Source organism: Telmatherina bonti (assembly GCF_933228915.1).
Source record: "Telmatherina bonti genome assembly, chromosome: 16".
NCBI lineage: Eukaryota > Metazoa > Chordata > Actinopteri > Atheriniformes > Telmatherinidae > Telmatherina > Telmatherina bonti.
The window spans coordinates 40,088,357-40,115,530 of record NC_136614.1 but is presented as its reverse complement, the minus strand read 5'-3'; the positions used below and the strand labels follow the sequence as shown (position 1 = coordinate 40,115,530).

At 42.6% G+C, this 27,174-nt stretch overlaps 1 protein-coding gene and 1 long non-coding RNA gene across 2 annotated transcripts in view; one reads left to right on the top strand and one right to left on the bottom strand.

The window, feature by feature from the left end:
• LOC306767268 (homeobox protein Meis1-like) overlaps positions 1 to 27,174 on the top strand; it is a gene marked incomplete at both ends in the record, with an annotated part of 79,776 nt that overhangs the window by 41,227 nt on the left and 11,375 nt on the right. Inside the window, 2 exons of the mRNA XM_079255189.1 lie at positions 2,660 to 2,799; positions 5,075 to 5,151. Coding sequence (XP_079111315.1) covers positions 2,660 to 2,799; positions 5,075 to 5,151 — 217 coding nt within the window. The remainder of the gene's footprint in view (positions 1 to 2,659; positions 2,800 to 5,074; positions 5,152 to 27,174) is intronic.
• LOC306767302 lies at positions 21,054 to 22,854 on the bottom strand. Its single transcript, XR_013771615.1, has 3 exons — positions 22,657 to 22,854; positions 22,416 to 22,571; positions 21,054 to 21,118 (listed from the first exon to the last, which is right to left on the bottom strand). It is a non-coding gene; the product is annotated as an uncharacterized lncRNA (long non-coding RNA).

Below are 27,174 nucleotides of genomic sequence, written 5' to 3'. Positions count from 1 at the left end.
GCAACACAACACAACAAGCCACAACACAACACAATGAGCTACAACACAACACAATTAGCCACAACACATTAAGCCACTACAAAACACAATAAGCCACAACATAATAAGCCACAACACAACACAATAAGCCATAACACAACAAGCCGCAACATAACACAATTAGCCACAACACAACATGCCGCAACACAACACAACAAGCCACAACACAATAAGCCACAACACAACACAATTAGCCACAACACATCACAATGAACCACAACACAACACAATTAGCCACAACACATTAAGCCACAACACAACAGAATAAGCCACAACACAACACAATTAGCCACAGCACAACACAATTAGCCACAACACATCACAATGAACCACAACACATTAAGCCACAACACAACACAATGAGCCACAACAAAACACAATTAGCCACAACACAATAAGCCACAACACAATTAGCCACAACACAATGAGCCGCAACACAACACAAAAAGCCACAACACAATAAGCCACAACACATTTAGCCACAACACAACAGAAGCCACAACACAACACATTTAGCCACAACACAACAGAAGCCACAACACAACACAATTAGCCACAACACAATTAGCCGCAACACAACACAACAAGCCGCAACACAACACGAGCCACAACACATGCCACAACACAATGAGCCATAACACAACAAGCCGCAGCACAACACAACACGCAACAACACAACACAATGAGCTATAACACAACAAGCCACAACACAATTAGCCATAACACAGTTAGCCACAACACAACAAGCCACAACACAACACAATGAGCCAGAACACAACACAATGAGCCACAACACAACACAATAAGCCACAACACAACACAATTAGCATCAAAACAACCCAAGCCACAACACAACACAATTAGCCGCAACATAAAACAACATGCCACAACACAACACAACAAGCCGCAACACAACACGAGCCACAACACAATGAGCCATAACACAACAAGCCGCAGCACAACACAACACGCAACAACACAACACAATGAGCTATAACACAACAAGCCACAACACAATTAGCCATAACACAGTTAGCCACAACACAACAAGCCACAACACAACACAATGAGCCAGAACACAACACAATGAGCCACAACACAACACAATAAGCCACAACACAACACAATAAGCCACAACACAACACAATGAACCACAACACAACACAATTAGCATCAAAACAACCGAAGCCACAACACAACACAATTAGCCGCAATATAAAATAACATGCCACAACACAACAAGCCGCAACACAACACAATGAGCCACAACACAACAAGCCACAACACAATGAGCCACAACACAATTAGCCACAACACATTAAGCCACAACACAACACATTAAGCTACAACACTATAAGCCACAACACAACACAATTAGCCACAACACAAAAAGTCACAACACAATAAGCCACAAGACAACACAATTAGCCACAACACAATAAGCCACAACAAAACACAATTAGCCACAACACAACACAATGACCAACAACACAACACAATTAGCCACAACACATTAAGCCACAACACAACACAAAAAGCCATAACACAATAAGCCACAACGCAACAAGCTGCAACATAACACAATGAGCCACAACACATTAAGACACAACACAACACAATTAGCCACAACACATTAAGCCACAACACAACACAATAAGCCACAACACAACACAATGAGCCACAACACAACACAATTAGCCACAACACAACACAATGAGCCACAACACAACACAATTAGCCACAACACAACACATTAAGCCACAACACAACACTTTAAGCCACAACACAATTAGCCACAACACAATAAGCCACAACACAATGAGCCGCAACACAACACAATGAGCCACAACACAATTAGCCACAACACAACACATTAAGCCACAACACAACACTTTAAGCCACAACACAATTAGCCACAACACAATAAGCCACAACACAATGAGCCGCAACACAACACAATGAGCCACAACACAATTAGCCACAACACAACAGAAGCCACAACACAACACAACAAGCCGCAACACAACACAAGCCACAACACAAGCCACAACACAATGAGCCATAACACAACAAGCCGCAGCACAACACAACACGCAACAACACAACACAATGAGCTATAACACAACAAGCCACAACACAATTAGCCATAACACAGTTAGCCACAACACAACACTTTAAGCCACAACACAACAAGCCACAACACAACACAATGAGCCAGAACATAACACAATGAGCCACAACACAACACAATAAGCCACAACACAACACAATAAGCCACAACACAACACAATAAGCCACAACACAACACAATAAGCCACAACACAACACAATAAGCCACAACACAACACAATGAGCCACAACACAACACAATAAGCCACAACACAACACAATGAGCCACAACACAACACAATAAGCCACAACACAACACAATAGATTTAGGTTTTCTTTTGCCTCCACTCGACAAACTCTTCTTTGTTATCCGTCGGTCTGAGTTCTGCAGAGGTGCAACAAAGAATCTTGTCCTGCTGCACACAGAGAAATGTAGTCTTCCTCTTTCATGGCATGTCTTTGTGGTGAATAAAGTGTAACAAGAAGGTCTTGTTTCTGTTTCTGATTACAGGAGATGGCCTAGACAGCAGCCTGGCATCACCAGGCACCGGAGATGAGGATGATCAGGACAAGAAGAGGCAGAAGAAACGAGGCATCTTCCCCAAAGTGGCGACAAACATAATGAGAGCATGGCTCTTCCAGCACCTTACAGTAAGGAAATCCTCTGAAAAACAAGCTGAACTTTTTGAAATGCAGCCAACATTAGATGTCATTGATTCACAGACATCACAGCTGTGCTATGGACCTACTGGGAGGATCATCCGGATGGCTTCACATTTAATTGATGCTTTCTTTAAAGTACCTTCAGTTTTATTATTTTATTTTAGTGTGTAGATGTAGATTTAACCTTCACTTGCTTTGAGATCCACAGAGAAGCCCCCTCCAGATGAAAAATGGTGTAAATGGAGATGTTGGACATGTTTATATGAGATCAGGATCAGGTCTGACCTGAATGATGTTAAAAAAAAAAAAAAAAGCTGTGAAAAACATGTTGTTGGTTTCTGCTGCGGAGGACAAGCGAGAGTTTTAATTCTTCTTTCATTACAAATAAAAAGGTAAATTTGCTTTAAACAGATGAAAGTTACCATGTAAACATGTAATTCTGAATGAAAATGCCTGTTCAGAATGAAACTTTTTTCTGAAGTAGGTGGCTGGTTTATTGTCATACATTTTTCTGCCTGTAAACGTTCATCGCAGTTGTTCTGCTCGTTACCTTGTCATGATGCGTCTCTGGTACGTTGTCTTCATTCTCCTCCTCAGCTGCTGATAGAAATGAAGTAGTACGCTGAGTTAAACTGGGATTTCAAAAGTTATAATTAAAATAAAAGCAAAAACGGTTCGTATAACATGGTTTTCCATGTTATGACAGAAAAGGCAAGAAACAGGAAGCTGTTAGTAGACGTAAGTGCACCATGTCCTCTCCCTGCCCAATCAGAACCTTTCCCAACCCACCAAACTAAAGCCTAATTATGTACAGGTAAATAAATGTGTTTTCCATGGAAACCCTTAATTTGGAATTACTATTTCCATGTAAACCTGAGAGAGAATGCTATAATTATGACTGATTATCTGAATTAAATAACATCACCATTCACTTTTAGGCCTAATTTGTTCATCGCAGTTTTAGCGGGATGTGTGTCGAGAACTTCAGGAAGTAAAAACTCAGAGACATTTATTGTACCAGAAAGGAACAACCTTTCCTTTCCCAGAAGTCCAGCAGTTGGTCTCCTGTCCACCAGAAGTTAAAAGGTGAGGGGATACTGTCTGGGAGTCAAGCAAAACTGAAAACACTGAGCTGTTCTCATCTTGTTGTGAGCCAGATTATATTATATACAGCCGCATCAGGACAGTCTCATGTCCTCATGTGGACAGTTGGTGAGAAGTCACCAATCACAGCTTCGTGCTTTTATACCAGACGAAGGTCAGATGATGTTCGTAGGCCAGACTGTGGTCAGCATTCTTTCTTCCCACCCGATTCAGATGTATCAGCCCATTCTTTGTGTCAGTATGATTCTACAGCGCCACCTAGTTGGTCCAGTAGGTTGTTGTTATCTATTCCCATCCCTGATCACCAGCAATGATACAGGAACAGAAAAGATGGCGGGCATTACTTCCATTTTTAATAGAAATTACTGTATTTTAGGAAATTGTGACTTTAACTTCCTTTTGATCACTTATATAGCGACAAATGTACACTTCATGATCATAGTCTCCATTCTGTTTATGTGTACGATTTGTAGTTTTTCATTTAACGTACATTCTTTCAGGTCTGTCAACTGAATACTATGGTGTTTTTTGTTGTTGTTTTTTAGCAACCACTGTAGTAATACAGTGGTTGCTAAAAAAGAAATGGAAGGCAGTTTTCTTTCATTGAACTATACAGCTAGAATGAATGCTTTTAATAACTAATAAATTAAGAATCTTTATGGGACTTACAGTAAATTCAGTGTGATAGGATGCACAATGAAAATTTCACCCATTAACGGCATCATTCTGCTAATGATGCTCGTCCTTTTCCCAGCCACGTTGAGTTGTGGTGACGACAGACTAACTGAGCTAAAGTCGTAAATAGAAGTGATGTCCACCATGTTTTCTGTTGCTTTGTCAATGCTGCTGATCAGCAACGGGAATGATAAGAACCTACTGGACCTAGCAGGAGGCACAACAGGGCTTTAATAACCCACAGAATGGGATAATAAATCACAGATGAAGTCCATTCAGTCAAGTGACAACATCCGAATAGGCTGGTCAGTTCTCCAGAGTCAGTTCATGTCTTGGAATCACTGCAGATAGAAAAGCCTGGACAGAAGGTCCAGAGACAGAACCCACTGTTTGGTTCTGGATGCGCCATGGAAATTAAAGTTGCCACAGGCTGTTTGGTCTCTTCAATAATTGTTTTCTATTTTATTATTTTTGTCCCATGCAGCACCCGTACCCTTCAGAGGAACAGAAAAAACAGCTAGCACAAGACACTGGTCTGACTATCCTTCAAGTGAACAACTGGTAAGTCAGTTCTGGCAGGTCGTCATCCATCTGTAGTTCCTGTTAAAGGTCTCTGCCTTCACATTTACCGGCATTTCTTACATTGTTAAGGTTCTTCATCAAATAGCCTGTCATAGCAACAAATTTTCCCATGCAATAAATTGTCTCAGAAATTTTTGCGATGATTATTTTGCACTGAGCGATTATTGTTGTCATTTTAAGATAATTTTCAACGAAAATAATAGTAATGCCATAATAATGCTGGTGCACCCTTTCACAGAGCAACACACAGTGAACCCTCATTTATCGCAGGGGTTACGTTCCAGAAATAACCCACGAAGGGCGAAATTCGTGGAGGAGTCTGCTTTGATTATTATACAATACAATACTGTACCATAAAATGAAACCAAAGATGAAAACCTGTTTTCAGGCCCATGCATTTTTAAAACAAATAAAATATAAATGTTTTCTAACAAATAACTATGATAGTTTTTAGAAGTACAGTTCTATGAAAATAATTATTTTAATACTGTAAAGAATACAAGGTTGGACACATTGTGACTCATGTAATTCACAGTTCCTCTGACTTTGCCTCTTTGTTCTGACTGTGGTGTCTTTTTCTGCTGACGTTCGCCATGGCGGCACGGTCACACAGTGCGGCGTAGAGCAACGCTCTTCACCAGATATCTTCCCCAACATGTTTTCTGCTGTCTGTGCCAATTTGAGCTTGGTAGTGTACACGAAGCCAGAGAAATGGGTAACTGCATAAAAAATAACACTACCAGCCACCAGGGGGCGTGGCTAATTGATAATCCAAATATTCACATTTAGAACTTTTCAGGATGGGACTAGCATTATATCTAGCAAATGTGGTGAAGAAATCTTGTATTATGTCGGAATTATATCAATTTTGTTTTTCATAGCGAGACATCCAACTTTGAAGCCCTGCCCCTCCTACACGCCCAGGATGTAAGCAATTAGCACAACTTTTAATCCCACATGCCTCCTGAGCATGCTGACCAATTTTGGTTTCCATTGGATGAAAGCCCTAGGACGAGTTTGTTTAAATATGAGGTGAGTAAAACACCAAAATGGCAACTTTCACCTAAAATTGCCGCCTTCTTGTCGACTTTTCATGATGACGTTAAGAGAATTTTTTGTTTGACCTGTCATGTAGAACATGTGTGTCAATTTTCATAAAGATTGATGACATGCAGTGGCGGGGCTCTAAAAATAGGTGGCGCTCTCGTTCAATTTCACCCAAATCGATCCAAGGTTTCCAGCAGTACTGTTCGGTTTGGTACAGCAGGGGACACATCTGGAAGCTCTGTGAACACAGACCAAATTGCACATGATGCAGAAGTTGGAAGAAATCTCCATATGCAGGAATGACCACCTTGAGGTTTGTCACGTGGAATATACGTGGAGCTGGTTCCAAGGAGAAGAGGTTGAAGGTGATTAACCACTTAACAGTCACCCCCCAAAATGCCAAAAACACCTAAAAAAGACATACCCAAATTAAATTAGATGCTGTTCTTGAACCCTTTGGTGTAGATCCAAAAGCCTGGTCTCTTTATAAAGAAAACACTCTAAAGTTTTACCCTGAGCTTTCAGATGTATTGTAACTGTAAGCAGCATAAAGTTATTGAAGTTGGAACACAAGGAAATTTCAGTTTTTTCCCTCGTCTGAATTTCTCTTCTACTTTGTCAACATGCTGCTCATGGAGAGATGGAGATATGGACTGGAAAATCAAATGTAGCCGTAGCATGAAGCCTTTCCTATGACCAGTTAAAATCTGGTGACAATAACAGCCACAGTTATTATTCTATGAGGGCTTTACTGTAAGTATGTTCATGCGCTCCCCAAAGTGGCCATTTGGAGTCTCCAACTTCAATAAGCTCTAACTCCAGAACACTTCAACATACAGTCATCAATGAGACTCTAATGAAAGGTGGTATCAAGAGTTGTATATTCATATTTATTTTCAGCATTACTGAAAGTCAAAAGGTGATGCACAAACACACTAAAAAGCTTAGTTTTTCATGGTCGTCATTTGTATATATGTAAACAATATAATGTCATGTTATGTAATGTAAACAAAATGGAAGATTGAAAACACCATAACAATACAATTTACATATTTACATTAGTGGTATTTATGTTTTGAACTATTGTCTGATAAAGGGTGTTTGTAAAAAGATAAGTGAAAAAGTTGGATAGCAGAACGAGAAGAAGTTAGGTTTTTATCCCACATTAGTCCTGCGACTGTAATAAGTGTATGTTCTAACAGACACGCATCGCTGCACGCATGCACACACAGAGTATGGAAGCGGTCCACACACACACAGATAAATCAGCAGCAGCTTATTTTCTTTCTATGATTTTGTATTTATGAACAAATGTTTACAACTGGAGGGAAATAGAGGTGTTGAACCGCTGCGTCTCTTTCATCGCTGCTCTTTTTGCTTCACGAACACTCGGACTGAACGACACCCGCATGAACGGTTCCCCCGGTCCGGGGTCTGACGTTTTAGAGCCGCGACCCCAAGTTTTCTAACAAACCAGGTCCCACGTCTTTAGCAGACCCAACAGAACCGCTGGAGATACGGCAACAGTGGAATGTAAACAAAGGAAACAACAAACAACGCGGACGCCCCAACCCCTCCTCCTCCCACCTCGACGCACAAAGTAAACAAGCCTCAATATGGCCATAAACTCAGGAATAGACAGGGGGGGCACAACAGGAAACCATTGGGCCTGGCAGTCAACAAAAGTCATTAAACGATACACAGAGGATTTTGGTCTTTGTAATGTTTGGTGCCCACAGTACCTCACTTCTAGAGAGTACACCAACTTTTCATCAGTACACCACTCGTACTCCAGAATAGATTATTTCCTCATTAACTGCTCGATGGTAAACAATATATCAGAAACTAAAATCCATTCCATCGCTGTCAGTGACCATGCACCTGTCTCCATTCCATCCATTCATCCATTATCCGTACCGTTTAGTCCAATTAAGGGTTGCAGGGGAGCTGGAGCCTATCGAGACATTCTCTAGACCAGAGATGGGGTACACCCTGGACAGGTCGCCAGTCCATCGCAGTGCACTGGTCTTGTTTACCTTAATTAATGAGAAAACTAAACCATTTTATAGCAACTGGAGATTTATTACATCACAACTTAAAAGATCCTGATTTTATCAGCTGGCTCAAAAGGGAATGTAGTCAAGTAATCAGCTGCAGCAGGATTAAAGACCAGCTCAGTTATCCAGTCATCACCAGATTGTTGTTCACTTAGTGGTAGCAGCTCTTGGACATATCAGCAAATCGTCCGACTTGCTTTATTGCCCCATATAACTTATTTGACTGTTTCTGACCAGAGGATCCTGTCTGCCTGCCCACTCTTTGTCCTTCTGCCTGCCTGGCTGATCTCACTGGTGCTGTTCATGTCCACACTACTGGAGCGTGCAGTTTTCATCCAAGTCCCACAGTTCCTTCATGATGAAAACCTCTTTGATCCATATCAGTCTGGCTTTAGGCAAGGCCATTCCATTGAAACTGTTCTCCTGTCTGTTACCGATTCCCTACAAGTTGCCAGCTTAACTGGTCAGTCCTCAGTCCTGGTCCTGCAGGACCAGATCCACCGGTCAGTCCTGATCCTGCTGGACCTGTCTGCTGCTTCTGACCCAGCCAACCATCAGGTTCTCCTCTCCACTCTCTGAGCTTGGCATCTCTGGATCTGTCCTCTCGTGGTCCACGTCCTACCCCACAGGAAGATCCTTCAGAGTATCCTGGTGAGGAGAAGTGTCCAGATCACATGAAAACAGGGGAGCCTCAGGGATCGGTGCTCGGCCCTCTTCTCTTTCCACCATACACCTCCTCACTTGGTGCAGTTAGAAGCTCTCATGGCTTCTCCTACCACTGCTATGCAGATGACACTCAGCTTTTCCTCTCCTTCCCACCAGACGACACAACGTTTCACTGAGAATATCAGCTTGCCTTGTTGATATCTCTGCATGGATGAAGGATCGCCACCTTCAGCTCAATCTGTCCAAGACAGAGCTCATTGTCTGTCCAGCCAATCCTTTCTTACCTCCGCAGATACGTCTGAAGCTCCACTCTATCACACTTGTTTCTACTGCCTGGAATCTGGGTGTCATGGTGGATGACCAGCTGACCTTTAAGGTGTGGGGATTCAGCTGAGGTTGCTAGCAGGATAAATGATGGGACACTTCGTCTTCTTTTGACTGTTTATTGGCATATACTCATTATTACAGCTTTACGTTGCATAGCCATCTCAAGCTCTCTCAGGTACTCTGCTCAACTAACTAGAACTTCTTTCTTGCTTCTGTATCTTAGCTTAAACATTGCTGCTACCATGTGGCCCGGAGTTGCCACAACCCTATAACAAATGAACTGACAAGCTGTAGTCTGCTTATCCACATCAACTAATAAACAAACAAAGTCTGAAACACACAACATAAGGTCCACGTCGCCTTGGTTGCCAGTACCTGCCGATTTGCTCTCTAAAACATCAAGAGAATCAGATGTACCTGAAAGAACATACGACACAGCTTTTGGTTCAAGCTCTGGGGCCTCATTTATCAAACTGTGCGTAGCAACGCTGACTACAGGCGGCGTACGTACGGAAAACAGGAAGTGCGGCGCAAAAGAACTTCCCGATTTACAAAGCAGTGCACACGCACATCCCACGCCTGTTTCACTTCATAAATCAGGATCAACACTAAATTTTGTGCATGTGAGGGAACATCTGGCCACGCCCACATGTTGGCCATAAAAGGTCAGGTGAACACCCTGATAAATACTAATCCATCTCATTTCCATGTCGGTTCTGCAGGAAAAAAGCCAAAAAGAGGAATTCTTTGGGAAATTAGGAAGGAATTTTTTTTTTTTTTTTTTTTTTTTTTCCTGTCTTGTCCAGCATTTAGGCAGCAGAATGATGGTCTGGATGTTCTACTGAGCATATTTTCTCTGCCAAGGGAAGCTTTATAGATATAATGATCCCCTTGACTTTCTGAATTTTTATTTTATTTCTATATTTATTTTGTATTGTTGTTTGAATTGTAGAGTTTGTACTGCTGGACCAGAGAGGACAGACGAAAGACAGAAAGAGAAAATAGAAAAATCACCTCATAAGAAAAGTGAAAGAGATAAAGGGAGAGGAAAGGGTGAGAAAAAACAACAACAAAACAATAACCCAAAAACAAAAAGAAAAAAACAACCTACAGATGTATACATACACACACACACATACACACGCATACATACACATACATATACACACACATATATACACACATATATATATATATATATATATATATATATATATATATATATATATATATATATATATATACACATATATATATATATATATACATATGTACACATATACATATACACGTACATACATATACACACACACATACATATGTACAAGCATATACACACTCGCCAGTATTAACACATATACATACACATACTTTAGATCATAGTAACTAAACTATGAATGTAAAAAGTTAAATATAAATGAGAAACAAACAGAAATGAGAAAACCAGCTGCTGTTAGTGAATAAAACTGCGTGACGACTCGGTGACTGTGTCACATGCAGAACATGCAGAGTGGAACGTGTTCAGAGAAGATCATGCCAGTGTGACCCCTCCCACACAAAGGCAAGAGGCACGCCAGGAGGACCCCCGAGACCCGGGCCATCGGCAGCCATCCCCAGGCGCAGCCCCCAACCGCCCCACCCCGGAGCCAGCCATGCACCGACCCAGGAGGCGGCAGGGGGGGGGTCCCAGCCAGAGTCCCCCGCAGTCAGGGGGAACAGGCCCCAGCAGGCCCGGACCAGCGAGGACCGGCCCCGCCGGGCACCGGCCACCCAGGGCAGACAGAGCGCGGGCCCCCCGGCCCCAAGAGCCCGGAAGCAACCCCCCCACCCCCGCAGGCAGAGGGCCCAGCCCACACCGACGGAGGGTCCCCAGACCGCCACCGAGTGGCAGCCAGGCCGCACCCCAGTGCACCAGCAGCGCTCCCCGAGCACCAAGACCCTCCACGCACCCACCCACGCACGCACGCACACACACACACACATACACACACACGCACACACATGTGCGTACACACACACACACACATGCCCCCACCCACACCCACACGCATCCACACTTCCTCCTTAAACACACCCTATACACCCATTCTCTTACACACACTCAAACTCACACTCTCCTACCCCCGTTCTTTATACACACACACCCCCTCACACACATCCCTGCTCCCTCTATAATGACCCATTCTTCCATACACGCATACCCCACTCTACACACACACACACACAGACCTCCCTACACCCCTCTATCCACCATTCACAGTCCTCATTGTAAACCCACCCCATCACTTCCCCGCACCACCAACATAACCCCACATACACACCCCCACCCATCTGCATACACCCCCCCTTCCTCCTATCCCAGCGGCCATCCACTTTCCTAAATTCTTTCACCCTGATCCCCCCCCCCCCCCCACCACTTCATCCATTGGCTCATGCACGCCCTCACCTTTCTTTCCCAACGTGTCCCCTGTGAGATACCCCCGGGGGAGCAGGGGATAGGAGGGCCCCGATCAGGGCCCCACAACTACCCCCCACCCCTGTCAATGCCCCCCCACCACTCCACACATGCAGCCGATCCAGCACCACCCAGGGCCAGCAGCAGTCCCACCCCCGCCAGGCTAGCCCAGACCCAGGTCCCCTGAACAGCACCACTCCCCCGCCCAACCCCCCCGGCACAGCCCCAGAAATAGGGGCGTGGCAGGACCCCATTGTCACCCCCCTCCCTCCCAGCTTATGAATGATTGTGAAGTGTGTGTTGTTTGCTATTAAAATTGGGAAGAAGTAACCACATCATGTTGGGAGCGGGACCACCAAAGCAGCCCCGCCCACCGCACACTGCATGGCCCGCCCCCCAAAACATGTCCATGTGTTGTCAGTGTGTGTTTTTTGTGTTATGTTGACTAAGTGTAATTAAAACTGGGAGGTGAACCGATGCTGGGTGCAGCGATGGAGACCACCTTGATGGCCTCTCTCACCATCCAGATCAACGTGTCCACCTCCCAACGCCCTGCCTGTGTGGTGGAAGAAGGGAAGGAGGGGGGTCCGGGGATTTAGGTCCCGAGGGAAGCGCCCCTCCCTCAAGAAGATGAGCCACCTGCGGCACGAGGCACGTCCCCCATTCCCGGGGCCCCCGAAGGCCAGGACAGGCCAAGGGCAGCTGCCCCAACAACCAGGGCCCTCAGCAACACCAACAAAGGAGCCGCCACCGGCCCCAGAAGGCACCAACGAACCACATGCAGAAGTGTGGGGGGGGGGGCAGGAAGAGGAGGGGCGGGAGAAGGAGAGACAGACCAAGGGCCCACCGCCCCCACACCCCTAGGAGACGCCCCCACCCAGAGACACGTTGCATTCCCTTCTCCTTTACACACCAACACATTCACACCCCCTCACCATCAGCCTGGTATACACACACATCTACACACACACACACACCTACAGACCCACACATACATCTATACACGTACACACCCATTCTAACAGATACACGGCCAAAAGTTTAGTCCACCTCCAAAACCCTACATCCCACTCCCCCCCCCCCCCCCCCCCCAACACCACCACCACCACAAAACACCCCTTCCCATTCTACCTACCTTAGAACAAACCACCACAACTCCCCACTTCTCTCACTGAAGTCCTCCCCCCTTCATAATCATGACCCTTCACCCCCCTATACACCTACATACACATGCACCCCCCCACTCCCCCCTACACACGGGCCACTACCCCCCCCATACACATGCATCTCAATACTCCTCTATATACACACCCCTATCTCCCATGCATTTAACACCAGATTATCCCACACACAAGGCCTTACCCCTTCCCATACACACACACACACACACACACCACCCACTCCCTCATCCACAACCCCAACCCCCCACACAATCATGTACTATCACACTCCCCCAAACCTCCACCCCCACACCTACATGCCCTAACACACTCCCCCTTACACACAACCCTACCCCCCACAAACTCATGCTCCACTACACTCCCCATAAACCCCCCACATATAAACCACCACACACCTCCTACACCCCACACACTCATGTACTATCACAGTCCCCTAACCCAACACCCCTCACACACTCCCGCATACACACACCCCTCACCCCCTATACATCCATGTACCGCTACAATCCTCTATACACACCCCGCATATACACCACCGCACTCCCTCATACATACACCCCCACACATACATGCCTCAACACACTCCCACATACACACCCCCCCTACCCCCCATACATTCATGTACCACTACACTCCTCCATACACACCCCGCATATACACAGGCACCCCCCATCCTCAACTATCTTGGGCCCGGGCCCCTCTGCCGGGCACCAGGGCACGGACCCGCCCCCACTGCAGAGGCAGGTCCAGGTCAGCCCAACCCCCCCACGGCAGAGAAGCAGGGGACAGCCCCGGGCACCGGAGCCCAGGACCCGCACCCCGCCCACCCCGCAGCGGCACGGCCACCCGTCACGGAGCCAATACCCGCCGATCCAGCCCCCGCCAGCGACCTCGCCCCCCCGCCGCAAGGCAACTCCAACCATTGATCAACCCACGGCCTCCCGCCAGGTCTGGAAACCTAGCCCCCCCAGTAATGAAGCAGCCAAGATCCCTGTCCAGGGGTCCACCCCAGACCCACAGCCACCTGAGCCACCCAGCCACTCCCCAGCCCCGAGCGGGATGCGGTCACACCCCCCCCCCCCCTACACTAAGTGATGGAGCTGATCACAGGAGACCAGAGAGAGTGAAATCCAGCTGACTGATCCTTTGAGGAGGCAGACATCATTTCCATGCTGATGTAATCTAATAACAGATTTCTAAACTGCTGGATACACAGATTCTGTTTGCTTTTCCAGTTCACAAGGATAGTTTTCTTTGCAATGCACAGGCTGCTGAGGATTGGTTTTGCTAAATTAAACCCAATGTTATTTTCACCTAAGTGACTCAAGAGGCCCAGTTTGGGGTTTGCAGGGATATTACATTTAAACCAGTCTGACAGATCTTTACATACCTGGAGCCAGAACCTCTGGACAGGTGGACAAGACCATAAGGCATGGTAGTAGCTGTCAATCATGTTGTCAGTACAGTATGAACAGATATGTGAGTGTAACAGACCCATCTTGAACATCCTGTGTCCTGTATAATGAGTTCTGTGTAGAATTTTGAATTGTATTAATTGCATGCTTGAATTCTTAGTCATTCTGAATGTGTTTGAGCAGATTTGTGACCATTCATTTTGATTGAAGTTACTGGATAAGTCTGCTTCCCATTTAGAAGTTGGGAGAGAGATGGAATCTTCTAGCTTCAATAGTAATCAGTATATTTTGGATCGTAACTTCGGGGCCTTAAGATTTAAGAATTCTGCAACCCTGATAGGTAACTGTAAGTTTAGTTGATCAGTGGTGTATTTCTTACTTATAATAGATTTAAGTTGGTGGTATTCTAAGAATTTGGTGCTGCTGAATTCATACCGTGAAGAAATTGCATCAAATGGCAGAAAGTTTCCATTTTCTACTATATGTTCTAACTGCTTTACTCCTTTATTCTTCCACCGAGGGAAGTTTATCATCTTTCTGTTTTGCAGGATGTCAGGATTGTTCCAGATGGGTGTGAGCTTACATGGAATAAGCGCAGACTTGGTTACTTTCAGGAATTCCCACCAAGCCGTTAAACTGGAGCTGATGTTAATGCTTTGGAAACACTTACATGACTTGACAGTTGAGCTGATGAATGGTAAATCAGAGATGACTAAATCCTCACACAATGCTTGCTCAACATCCAGCCATGGCTCATCCAAAGAACTTGGATTAAGCCACTTGGAGATGCATTGCAGATTATTACATAAGAAATATTGATTAAAATTTGGCAGGTCCAACCCACCTCTGTCTTTGGTCTGTTGTAAAGTTTTTAGACTAATGCGGGATGGCTTGTTTTTCCAGAGAAATCTGGATATGTGGGAGTCTAGTGATTTAAACCAAGTGGAGGATGGTCTGATGGGAATCATTGAGAAAAGGTAATTAACTTTTGGTAAAACCATCATTTTAACAGTGGAAACCCTCCCCATAAGTGATATGGGCAAGCGGTTCCACCTTGAGAGGTCATCCTCCACTGTTTTTATTAGCTGATCATGATTTAACTTTATTAGTTCGGTTAGTCTGGGAGAGATTATTATACCTAAATAACTAATATTTCCTGACTGTATAGTGGTGTTAGATATGTTTTTAAAGTCACAGTTAATGGGCATTGCTGTAATCTTTAACCAGTTAATAGAAGAGTCTGATATTGAAGAGAATGTATTAATTAGTGTGATTGTTTGAGAAAGTGTTGTTTGTGAGTTGTGAAGGAAAAGTAAAATGTCATCTGCATAAAGACTAATTTTATGTTCTATATTATCAGCATGAATTCCTTTTATTTCTTTATTCTGTCTTATGGCAGCTGCCAGGGGTTCGATAAAAATGGCAGAGTGATGGAGAAAGTGGGCAGCCCTGTCTGGTGCCTCTCTGGAAGCAGAAGTTTGGAGAAGTTTTGTCATTAGTCTTCACACATGCATTCGGGTTGTTGTATAATATTTTTATCCAGTCAATAAATGATGAGCCAAACCCAAATTCTTTTAAAGTTGCAAATAAAAGTTTCCAGTTTACACGGTCAAATGCTTTTTCTGCATCTAAAGAAATAACTGTGGACTTCAGATTGTGTAGAGTTGAATAATCTATTATGTTAATTAATCTGTGCATGTTAGTGTAGGAATGTCTACCTTTTATAAAGCCTGTTTGATCAGCGTGAATAATGGAAGGGGTTATTTTTTCTATCCTTCTGGCTAGAGCTTTGCTGATTATTTTGAGATCTACGTTTATTAATGAAATTGGACGATAACTGGATGGGAGTGTAGGGTCCTTTCCTGGTTTTAATAGGACTGAAATATTCGCCAAGTTCATATTGGAGGGTATTTTTTGCTTTTCCTTTATTTCTAATACCATGCAGTAAAAGGTTGGAGCCAGTGTTGTCCAGAATTCTTTGTAGAATTAAGCTGGATAACCATCTGGACCTGGTGCTTTATTATTTGGCATACGATGGAGAGCTTCATGGAGCTCATGAACTGAAATAGGTGAATCTAGAGCCATTTTATTTTCCTGATTTATTTTAGGAAGATTGATGCTGCTAAGAAATTGGTTAATATTCTCATCTGTTGAGTTTATTTGTGATGAATATAATGCTTTGTAAAATTCTTTGAAAGTATTGTTTATCATGTCAGGATCATGGCTGATATTTCCTTCTGAATCTTTTATAGAGGAAATTGTTTTCTCCTTATTTGCCTTTAGTTGGTTAGCCAGGAACTTTCCAGATTTGTTACCATGTTCAAAATTGTCCAATCGAAGTCTTTGCACCATGAATTGTGCTCTTTTATCTATTATTTCATTAAGTTCTAATTTGGCTTTTCTAATATCATTCAGTGTGTGTTCTTCTGGGGAGACATGGTAAACTTCCTCTAGTGATTTAATTCTGAGTTCTAATTCTGATGTTCTCAAAGTTTCCTTCTTTTTCTTATGGGAAGAGAAGGATATTATTTTCCCTCTCATTACTGCTTTTCCTGCTTCCCACAGAACACACGCTGAAGTTTCTGCTCTGTTATTGTTTTCTAGATATGAGGACCATTCTCTTTTAAAGTAACTGATAAACTCAGAATCTGTAAGTAATGATGTATTAAACCTCCAGTTTCTAGTGGCTGGCTAGTGGCTTAGGAAGAAATTCTAACAGATAAAGCTGTAAAATGTAAAAGTATTTTATCTGGTGGAGACGGGATGGACATCACCACCAGCAGAAAGACAGAGGAGGTCAGCAGGGGACAGATGCTGTCAGCGTCTCATCAGACCACCGGACTTATCCAGAAAGGACAAATAAAGTGGTCAGACAGTAAAATGTAGGGAGAAAGTGCATCTTGGTCCACAGGAGGAGGAAGGGGGGGCGCTGCCCACTCCCACAGATTAGAAGCTGGCGGGAAAATGAAGGAGTCCAGAGATACGCTGGAACAAAATGCTCCAGATGATGCTGGAAGTGCTTCATTCCTTGGTTTCAGATTATAAAATGAACGGACATAAATGAGACGTCTCTGACTCCAGTTTATTTACTGGGAACATACTGGTGTTCACTCAAAGAAATGATTTGTTAAATGAACTTAAAAAAATCATGGAAATGATTTCCACACCATTAAATTAATCTTTTTCAACATAAAAAAAAGTTGTTCTTTTAATCCAATATACTTTATTTGGGTCAACCTAATTTATTTCAGTTTGTTCAACTTAATTTATTCTTTCCAGTTTAACCCAGTTTAACTGTGTCTCTTTAACTTCTTTTATATAAGTTTGTTTTAAACTATCACTTTAGATTAATTCAACCTAATTTTCTTGGGTAAAATTTACTTAAGGATATTGTGTAACCTAAGCTAATATAAAAACTGTTGAAAAGACATCTTTTAATAGGTTCACACTGAACCATAGAACATATGTTTGACTAACCCTGATATATTTAGATGACCCAAACCAAGGATATTTGGTTAAAATAACTAAAATCCTTAATGTTGACAACAAATAAATTAATTATGTGGAAATTATTTCCATGACTTCTTCTAGTTCATCCAAATAAAAAATTTTGTGGTGTCAAAGTAGAAATAAAGTTTTCATTTGTCTCAACCAAAGTTTTTTCACCAGAGGATTTAGTTTTAACATGTTGACACTGGCGTACAAAATGCATAATAAAACATTTAAAAGTAAACAGCAGGACATCATTTTCAGTTTCTTAAATGCAAACAAGTTTTTAGTGCTTATTTCACAAACAACACAAATAATGCTCTTAATGGAAGGAAGTTTTCCGGACAGGCTACATTCAAGCACATTAACACAGTGGCTACAGTAATGACACAGAACATGGTCTTAAGTTTTAAGACAAGGAAAAAAAAAACAACATAAGTAATTTTCCTTGCAGCAGCTCTGTACAATCTACAAAATGAAAAAAAAATACAAGGACATTGACAGTTTTCATTATTTCACATTGCTGTCATGGTATGTATTACAACGCAAAATAAAGTGCTTTTGGCTTGTATAATAAAGTAAGTGCAATAAAGTTAAATTTTTTTCATGAAATCCCAAGTAAACTGTTGAGAATACTTCTCCCAAAGCCAAACTTTGCTACTTTTAAAATTTAACATAAAACATTTAAACACTTGTAAATAAAAACAATTAGGAAGTCTTGGAAATATGCTTCCTTTTTTTTGTAATTTTTCTGCAAGCAACATTTTGAGCTTGTACTTTTGCTGATAATCTGTTTCTATCTCCAAAAATAAAATATAAAATAACTTTTGCTGTATCTCCCCAGCTTCAAATGTATATTTTAAGTCAGGAAGTACTTGAAAAAAATAAAAGAAAAAGTGCTTCCAAAGACAAAGTTAAGTCATGAGTTTTTCACACTGCTGTTCATGTTTCTTTTAAAGGCCACACTTTAGTAGTCTTTGGGCTGCTATGTTACAAAACTGAGTTAAAGTTAACAAATGTATGATGTAATATACATAGCAGTAAACTGTTGAGACTACTTCTTCCAAAGTCAGATTTGGCAACATTAAAACTTCTTTCATTATTCTTAACTTTATACATTTATAAAGAACAGTTAGATGGGCAGCCACTAAAATCAACATGGGCTTTCTTTCATGTTCATTGACGTGCCAGCAGGGTTTTGAGTTTGTACCTTGGCCGACAACCTGTTTCCATCAATCTCCATTATGATTTCTGCACTGCTTCAAATGTATACTTTAACTCAGGAGGGTAGCTGATGTTCAGAGCATATACAAGTCCAAGAAACATTGCCATTGCAAATGGGACACTTGGCAAACCACTTAGTACCTCCACCCCCTCCAAAATTATCCCGATATCCTCAGTGCAGTCATCAGCTTCTGCACCCTCTGGATGAACCACATAGATCCCAAACACCGTTTCTGCCATGTCTCTTTCAATGGACTGATCGTCGCTCTGTAAGAGAACAATTAAAAAAAGTAAATGTTTAAGATTTTACAAATAGCTTTTCTTTTAAAAATAAAAAAAAATTAAAAAAAAAAAGGAAAAAAAATTAAATCAATTTTGCACTGACTCTACACCAAAAATTACATTAAGAAAAGGTAACTTGTAGATTGAAGAGGGAGTCATTTTGACCCCATAGAAAATGTAAAATGATGAGACTAGCCACAGAATCAGCGTTGCTAGGCAACTGGGCTTTACAAAAAACGCTTTGCTATGCTCTAACAAATGAATGACGAAGACTCAGATGGTAGTGAACTAGAGCTGCAACTATCGAGTACTTTTGTAATCGGGTACTCTGTCGATTATTTCTTTGAGTTATCTAGTACTCTAACGATTTTTAAAAAAAATTATTATAATTTGTAAAACAAATACTAGAAACTCAACCAAAGTAAACCAATAAATGTATATTTGTGAAGCTGTTGCATGTGTTGTTGCTACCTAATGCATGAGGAAAATGATTTAAAATATGTTTTAAAATGTTTTAAAAGTATGTGCCAACGTGTTTGTGCACGCGCTCAATGTGTGGAGAAACAGTTCTCAAACGGTCGCAAATTTCTGTCTTATAAAAGATTAAAAAGAAGAATTCCCGTAGAAAGAAGGAGTGACTTGTAAACATGTCCAAAGTATCTAAGAACTAGCCGATGTCTTGGTGGACGACATGCCTGTTAAGTGTGTCTGTTTAATCCGGAATAAAAGTTTGCTGCAGGAACAGAGGCTGCCTAAAACATGTGCTTTGACTCTGCGTGTGTGCAGGAGAGACAGATGAGGGACGGATTACAAGACTGTTAACATGCGTTGGCAGCCGACACCTCGCCATGCCTCGTCACTGCTGACTGATATCACAGGTTATAACTGTACATTTTACCAGGCGCCGCTGCTGTTGATATAAATCGCGAAGCTGAATCTCCACCTGGAGCAGTGAAGTGTCTGGGAGGGGTTCATATTCAAAGCTTCTGGAAGTTCAAAGCTGCACAACACTTCTGGAACTGGTGGCATAGATCTAAGAGCTTGTGCTGCTCAAAGTAGTATATTAGAATAATGTGAACTGAAACAATTCAAAAACATGAAATTTGATAATATATAGTTTTCCATTTTAAGTGTTTTTCCACAGTGCCTGAACAAAAGGAACCAGAGAAATTGTGTAAGAGTTGAATGAATTTTAACTGCTACACAGCTGAGGGATGTACTTCTGAACAATAGTTCATGGTCAGATGTGAAAGAATTTGGTAAAAGGAAGCTTCAATCCTTCCATGTTTGCAGCAACCTGTGAGAGATGGTATTCCAGAGCGTGATGGCCAGTGTCATCAAGTATGCTATAGTGTAACGGGGAGCAGTAACAACTCCAGGGATGTCAGTAGGATCAATAAAATGATCAATAAAGCTGGTAATATCATTGGACATAACCTGGAGACAACCAGACTGGAGCTATCTGAACACATTTGTCTTCATCATGGAAAATTCTTCACACCCACCACAGTATACTATAGAGTGTACTATGTACTATAGTACATATGTACTATAGAGACAGAGACAGTTTTAACAAAAAAGAGAAAAAACCCCAAAACGTCTGTCCTATTTAAATTTCATCCCTTACAACCTTCCATGTGTGAGGGATGACCACATTTTTTATGATGTATAATTATTTTATTAATATTACATGATGACTGTTAAACTTACCCTGTAGTCCTTGATAAATTTTTGTTGATCCTCATTCAGATACACAGTCAAGCCTCTGAGGATGCATTCTCTTCTCACATCAATGCTGTCAACCTAATAATGAAATATAGAAAAGGATGCTCACACACAGATCAAACCATTAGGTTCAAAACCAATTGGCACAGAAAATGTCTTTAAAACTAACCTAGGTGCAAATGTAGGGGGTGGCTTTAAGTAGTCATATGATTTGAATATCTTTACTTGATATTCATTAGGCAGATGTCTGTCCTCTGTGTTACCCTATGATGAGACTGAAACTTTTATGGGTACACCCTGTCTGTTATTCATTGACCATAGGAGATATGAATCTTAACCTAGAAATAGCGTAGGATTATGTAAGCTAGAAAAATGGATGATCACTAAATGACACGGTCTGGAAAAGGTTACTTAAGGTTTACACTATACTGTAGTAGCCACATAAAGTAATTTCTACTTTTATCATAATTTCACATCTTTAACTGTCCTGATAATTTCATTGTGCTGAGATGCTGGCTCAATTACAATACAAGTTCTTATCTTGTATCTTGAAATGTAATGTTATAAAAATATCGGTGTAGGTAATTCAAAGTAATGTCCATATGAATTAATATACTTTTCTAAAAATACAGGTTGTATTATTAGGTTATAATATGACCTGTTTTACTACTCCTACCCATCAATGTAAAAAGAAAAAATAATGATCCCTCTTTAGCCAACTGTTAACTAATTTAGCTTAGATTTGGTCAAACCTAATGACATTTTAGTCAGGAATTTCTGGAATAAATTAACTGTCAATGAAACCATTTATCCAAATTATCCAACACCTAAATCCTACATTTGAAGAAAGCTGGCAATAATGATACACAAAAAACTGCAACCAAGTGTGTCTGGAAAACACATCCCATGTACTGTTCAAGTAGTGATAACAATGCACTAAAAAAAACATTAAGTTGTCTAACATACAGCTCTTAAAAGATGTATGTGGTTTGGTACAAAGATCAGCCAAACAGAGCCTTAATATATATGCATGCAGAATATCGGTGAATAAAATGTTTAATGTAATGCAAAAAATAATTAGGTCAGACAAATTATTTTTCACTCCAATTTTAGGTTTCATAAATATTAACTGTAGAACTTGGTACCTGTTTTGTTGTAATTCTATGTTCAATAATTCTTTTTTGGTCTAAAATGACAAGAAGTGCAGACATTTATGTGCAACTGAGTTATCAACATGAAAAAAATGACAAGTTGGGGAGTTTCAATTAGTAATAATTGAGGTGTCTTCTTTGCTTACATATCTCTGATACTTAGTCACATTATCGTTATGAAATTCTGGACATCAAAACTTAAGTTTCCTGGCATGTTATCTTACTTGAGTCATTGGAACCATCATTGCCTTTATCTTCTTCCCAAGGACTCCTCCTTTTCTGGCAAACACCTTCATCAAGTTTTCCGAGTGTGCATCTAGTTGTGAGTAGAACTTGGACTGCAGTTCAACTGTGGTTATTCTCTTGAATTCTGAATTCACCTGAAATTAAACAGAAAAAAAGAATAATGATGGTCATGCATTTTGAGAAACAGTCCAACATTGTGTTTACATTATATTTACTTGCCTCCCTCACACTGAAGAGACCTGGCCACCTTGCTTTGAAATCCGCTACCATGGGTGCATCTTGGACCACCTCATGACGTCTCAGTGCAAAAGTCTTGTCCATCATGGCAGCTACTTTGTTTTCATTATTTCGGATGTTTACTTCGGACAGCAGATTGAGTCTTATCTGTTCCAAAGTCTCAGCTGATTCACCTGCTGGATATGGTGGACAGTAATTCAGTAATAAACCTTCCTCCAAATATCATCATCATCATCCAAACATTATTCATATTAAGCTATATTGTGCCTCAGAAATAAGTCGAACACAAAATTCTGCTTGCTTGGTTGTACATGCTGCTGCATGAGCAGGCAGCTGAACAACACAAGCTTCCATTGCCATAAAGCAAATGTTTCTGTCTTCACCACCCTGAAAACGCAGACATTCTTATCTATTTCTCGTGACTGAAGACCCTGACACTAGTTGGGGTGCGGTTCCCTTTGTTTGCAGAGATGTATTTATGTGTATGCCCCTTGTCTTTAAATAACTGCACAGTTTGAAGCGATCTATTTTATTTACATGACTGTGTGACATTTCTATCCCTACGTAGTCGCGTGTTTAACAATTGTGTTACAAACAGCGTTAATGCGCCTTGACCCACAAACACATAACACCACCCCACAAGTAGACAGCGAGCGTGCATCTGAAAATGTGTCGCATCAACCTGATGTTTCCAGAGAGTCGAAGATAGCAGCTGGATTATAGCCATAAAATATTAAGCTAAGATGAAGCGACAGGTGCAGCAAATAACTCCGCGTGTCCCGGTGGTTGCGCGGGGTTTCACCTGCCTTTTCAGTGTTTCACTGCGTTACATCGAAAACCGTGTAAACTGTATCTCTCCATTTTCGTCTTAAAAGATTAAAAATATGTCTAAAAATGTCAACAACATGGTAAACTTACGAAACCACGATCATCTAACATAAATTGCACTAACATGTTGAACTAATTAAGCTAACTGTTGCGCCGCCCGTTACATTTTGTCGTTAGCATCACGGTGACCAACGGCTAGCCCCCCCCCCCTCATTGTAAAGTCATAAATTCATTTACCAAATACTTAAATTCAGATGCACATGTATGTATAGTAAGGCACGTTCAAGCATGGTAACACTTTTTAAATTACATAAGAGTAAGCTCACCTTAACCTTTACAAGTGCTCCTCAGGTTTGTCTGAAGGAAATGGCAGCAACGCACGCGCCGTCAGCTCTCCTTCCCTGAAGTTGTAATCTGATCTCGCGATAGTTTCCGAGATTATCCACGTCTGTATTTGAATTTGATTCCTTCAAGTTAGTTCAACATACATCAATTAAGTAAATATATTCTTGTAAAGTTTTAAGTAAGATGTATTCAAACTAATTATGTAAATCTTAAATCATATTTTTTTTTATGTAGAAACTACATGTTAGAGATTAGTAACTTGGACAAACAGGCTGTTTGTCTTTTTTGAGTGTTCCTGTGTGTCCCAGCTGGGTTGCAGCGCTGCAGATGTGGTCGGAGAGGGGGGGGCAGTGGTTCCACCTTGTGTCCTAGCTGCGGTGTCCTCGCAGAGGAACCAATAACTGCCATGAAGGAGGAGGTGCAGGAGATGGAGAGGAATAAACACCACCCTGACAGAAACCACACTAAAGATAAACTTGTGAATAAATGAGAATTCTCCTCCTCTGATGTGTTGCGTCACTTCTAGACGTAAAGCAGCAGCGTTTGGTTCCAACGTGAGAGGATGACTGACAACACAATCATTCAGATTGGATGATTGATCAGGTGAACGCAGGTGAAGCGCTGACGCCATTTAGTAGCATGTTATGTAGCGTCTCCACTATCTGCAGACATCTGCAGCTGTACAACAGGTTTCCTCCTGGGCATGGAGGCACCTCCACCTGCCTCCATCTGCCCGATGGCCGCTACACCACGTCTGGCTGTGGAGAACATCGTTCTGTTCCTCTGCTCTGGGTTGGGAAAAGGAGCGGACCCGACCTGTCGGTCCCTTCCCTTTGGAAGGTGCCGGACTGGAGTCCAGAGTCTCCATGTTCCATGTCCACCAGCAGGGACAGATAAGCCACGTTGGGGAGCATTTTATCTCCAACCATCACTTCATGTTCTGTATCTGCAGGTGGAGGAAACACCTGAGCAGCCTGATGATGGGCTGTTGTCATGGCAACACGTCATTTTAATGCAATTATTCATTTAGACTTTTATTATTAAGGCAGCTTCTGTATGACTTCACTGTGTGAAATGGTTTTTATAACACGTAGAACTTTTTTGTTTCAGAACAGATTTTAGTGGTCAACTTTTTACGTGGAGGAGTAACAATACAAAATGCGCTCTTTTTTTAAATTTATTTTTATTTTTTGCAAATGCTGTTAATATCCAACATTCTGTGTGAAAGTTTATATTTGATTTTGAACAAATGTCTCAAATTTCACACCATTTCTTTGGCTTTATTTTCTGCCTTTGGTGTTTCCCATTTCTCCAGATGTTGTCGTACGCCGGGGTCAGAGTTTGCGTGGAGGTCGGGACATTTTACCACCAAGTCGCGTTTTGATAAATCCCAAAATTTACTATAATTGGCGTACGCCGGGTTTTGTTCATGCAACAGCTTCGTAAATGAGGCCCCAGGTCATCTCACACATCGATTACTGCAGTTCCCTACTGGCAGGTCTGCCTGCATGCTGGTTAAACTTCTGCAAATGATCCAGAACCAGCAGCACGTCTGGTTTTCAATCAACCCAAATGAGCTCATGTCACTCCGCTGCTAATCACAGTTCTCTGACTTCTGGTCGCAGCACACATCAAATTCAAAGCTTTGCTTCTGGCTTACAAAACCATAAGTCAAATAGCTCCCGTCTACCTTCACTCCCTAATCCAGACCTACGCTCCCTGTCGACAGCTACGTTCCACCAGTGAAATATGCCTCGTTTTACCACCGATATGTGGGACTAAATCACCAACATGTAACACTACACGTCAAGACCAGCGACCAACTGGACTCCAGTAGTCCATTAGCACCTTCCTATGATGTCTTCTGCAGTTTGATTTCGTGCTCGTGTTGTTCTCATTCTCATATATAGGTCACTTTGGATAAAAGTGTCTGCTAAATTACTGTAGAATATGGTTATTACTAGAGTGTGCACAAGCAGGTGGGGTGTGCGTGGTGCGACACATACCCCTTGGGAGATGGGCCTGGTGGACTTGGTGGCTGGGGGCCTCGGTCTGGTCTCCCCTGGTGTCTTTCTTTTCTTACACCCACCGCTCTGCCTGTGGTGGGTGGGTGTTGTCCAGGGTTGGCGACGGCTCTCTGGCTGGCATTCTGCTCTTCCCTGGTTGTGGGTGCTGCTGCCCTTTTCTACCTGGGCTCCAGATAAGCAGGGGTACCTAGTGCTGCTGGCGGCTCATCCTCTGAAGGAGGCTGGCCTTCTTCTGGTCTTCAAACGTGTACCCCTCCCCCTGTGCATGGGTGGAGTAGGTGGGGTTGTGCATGATGGAGGAGGTGGGGGCATGCAAAGATTGAGTGCATAGGGATGTGCATGAATGTGTTGCAGCTGTCTGGGGCTTGCTGTCCTGTGGGCTGCTGCTCAGGGTTCAGAAGCAGGGGCTGGAATGGGAAGATGGAAGGGTGGGTTGGGTGGGAGTAGGGTGAGGGTGATTCTAGGGTTGGAGAAAGGGAGGGTAGGGCTGTGCTTTGGAAGGTATGGGGGGTTGGGGGTGGCTGGGGGAGATATTGGGTCGTGGGCTGATGGGGGCCCATTTGGGGCCATTGCGGCTCTGTAGTGACTGGCTAGGGCACTGGGGCTGGCGCTGACCTGCAGGGGACAGCTATGCTGGCCCTGCTGTCCCTGGTGCTTGGCGAGGCCTTCCCTGGGGGTGGTGTGGGTGTCTGTTGGGCCCCAGGCGTCCTCAGTTCTCTCCCTGACTCGTGCATGGGGGGTCGGTGCCTGGTGGTCTGCTGGCCTGGGACCCCTGGGGCCTGCACCCTCCGGTAGGGGAAGGGGCTCTGGCGGTGGCTTTCCTCTGCCTCTCCCTTCCTGGGCGGGCGTGCGGTCGCCCTGCGATGGCTGCCGGCTTCCTGGGACTTGGGGCCATCCTGATCCGCACCTAACAGGAGGGAGTGGTGTTGCATTTGCATGATCACCTAACATAACTCACCTCTAATATAGATACCTCTAATATAGTAAACACACACCTATGCACATGGGAGCACAGACACATACCCACACCTCTATACACATACATACTCTATACTAGTTACACAACTACACAAATACATACACTGTAACACACACCCCTGTACATACACCGGTTGCGGCTCTGTTTGTAGATACTCATGGTTTTAACTCTTAGGATGTCTGTTGTGTTTTCTTTGAAATTTTAGATACTTTATGATTCTCTAAATATGTAAAAGATGTATTTCTGTCAATTGCTGTGGTTTGTTTTCTACTTTTTGTTCAGTTTTTTTCTTTTTTCTCTTTCTATCCATCATTTGTCTCT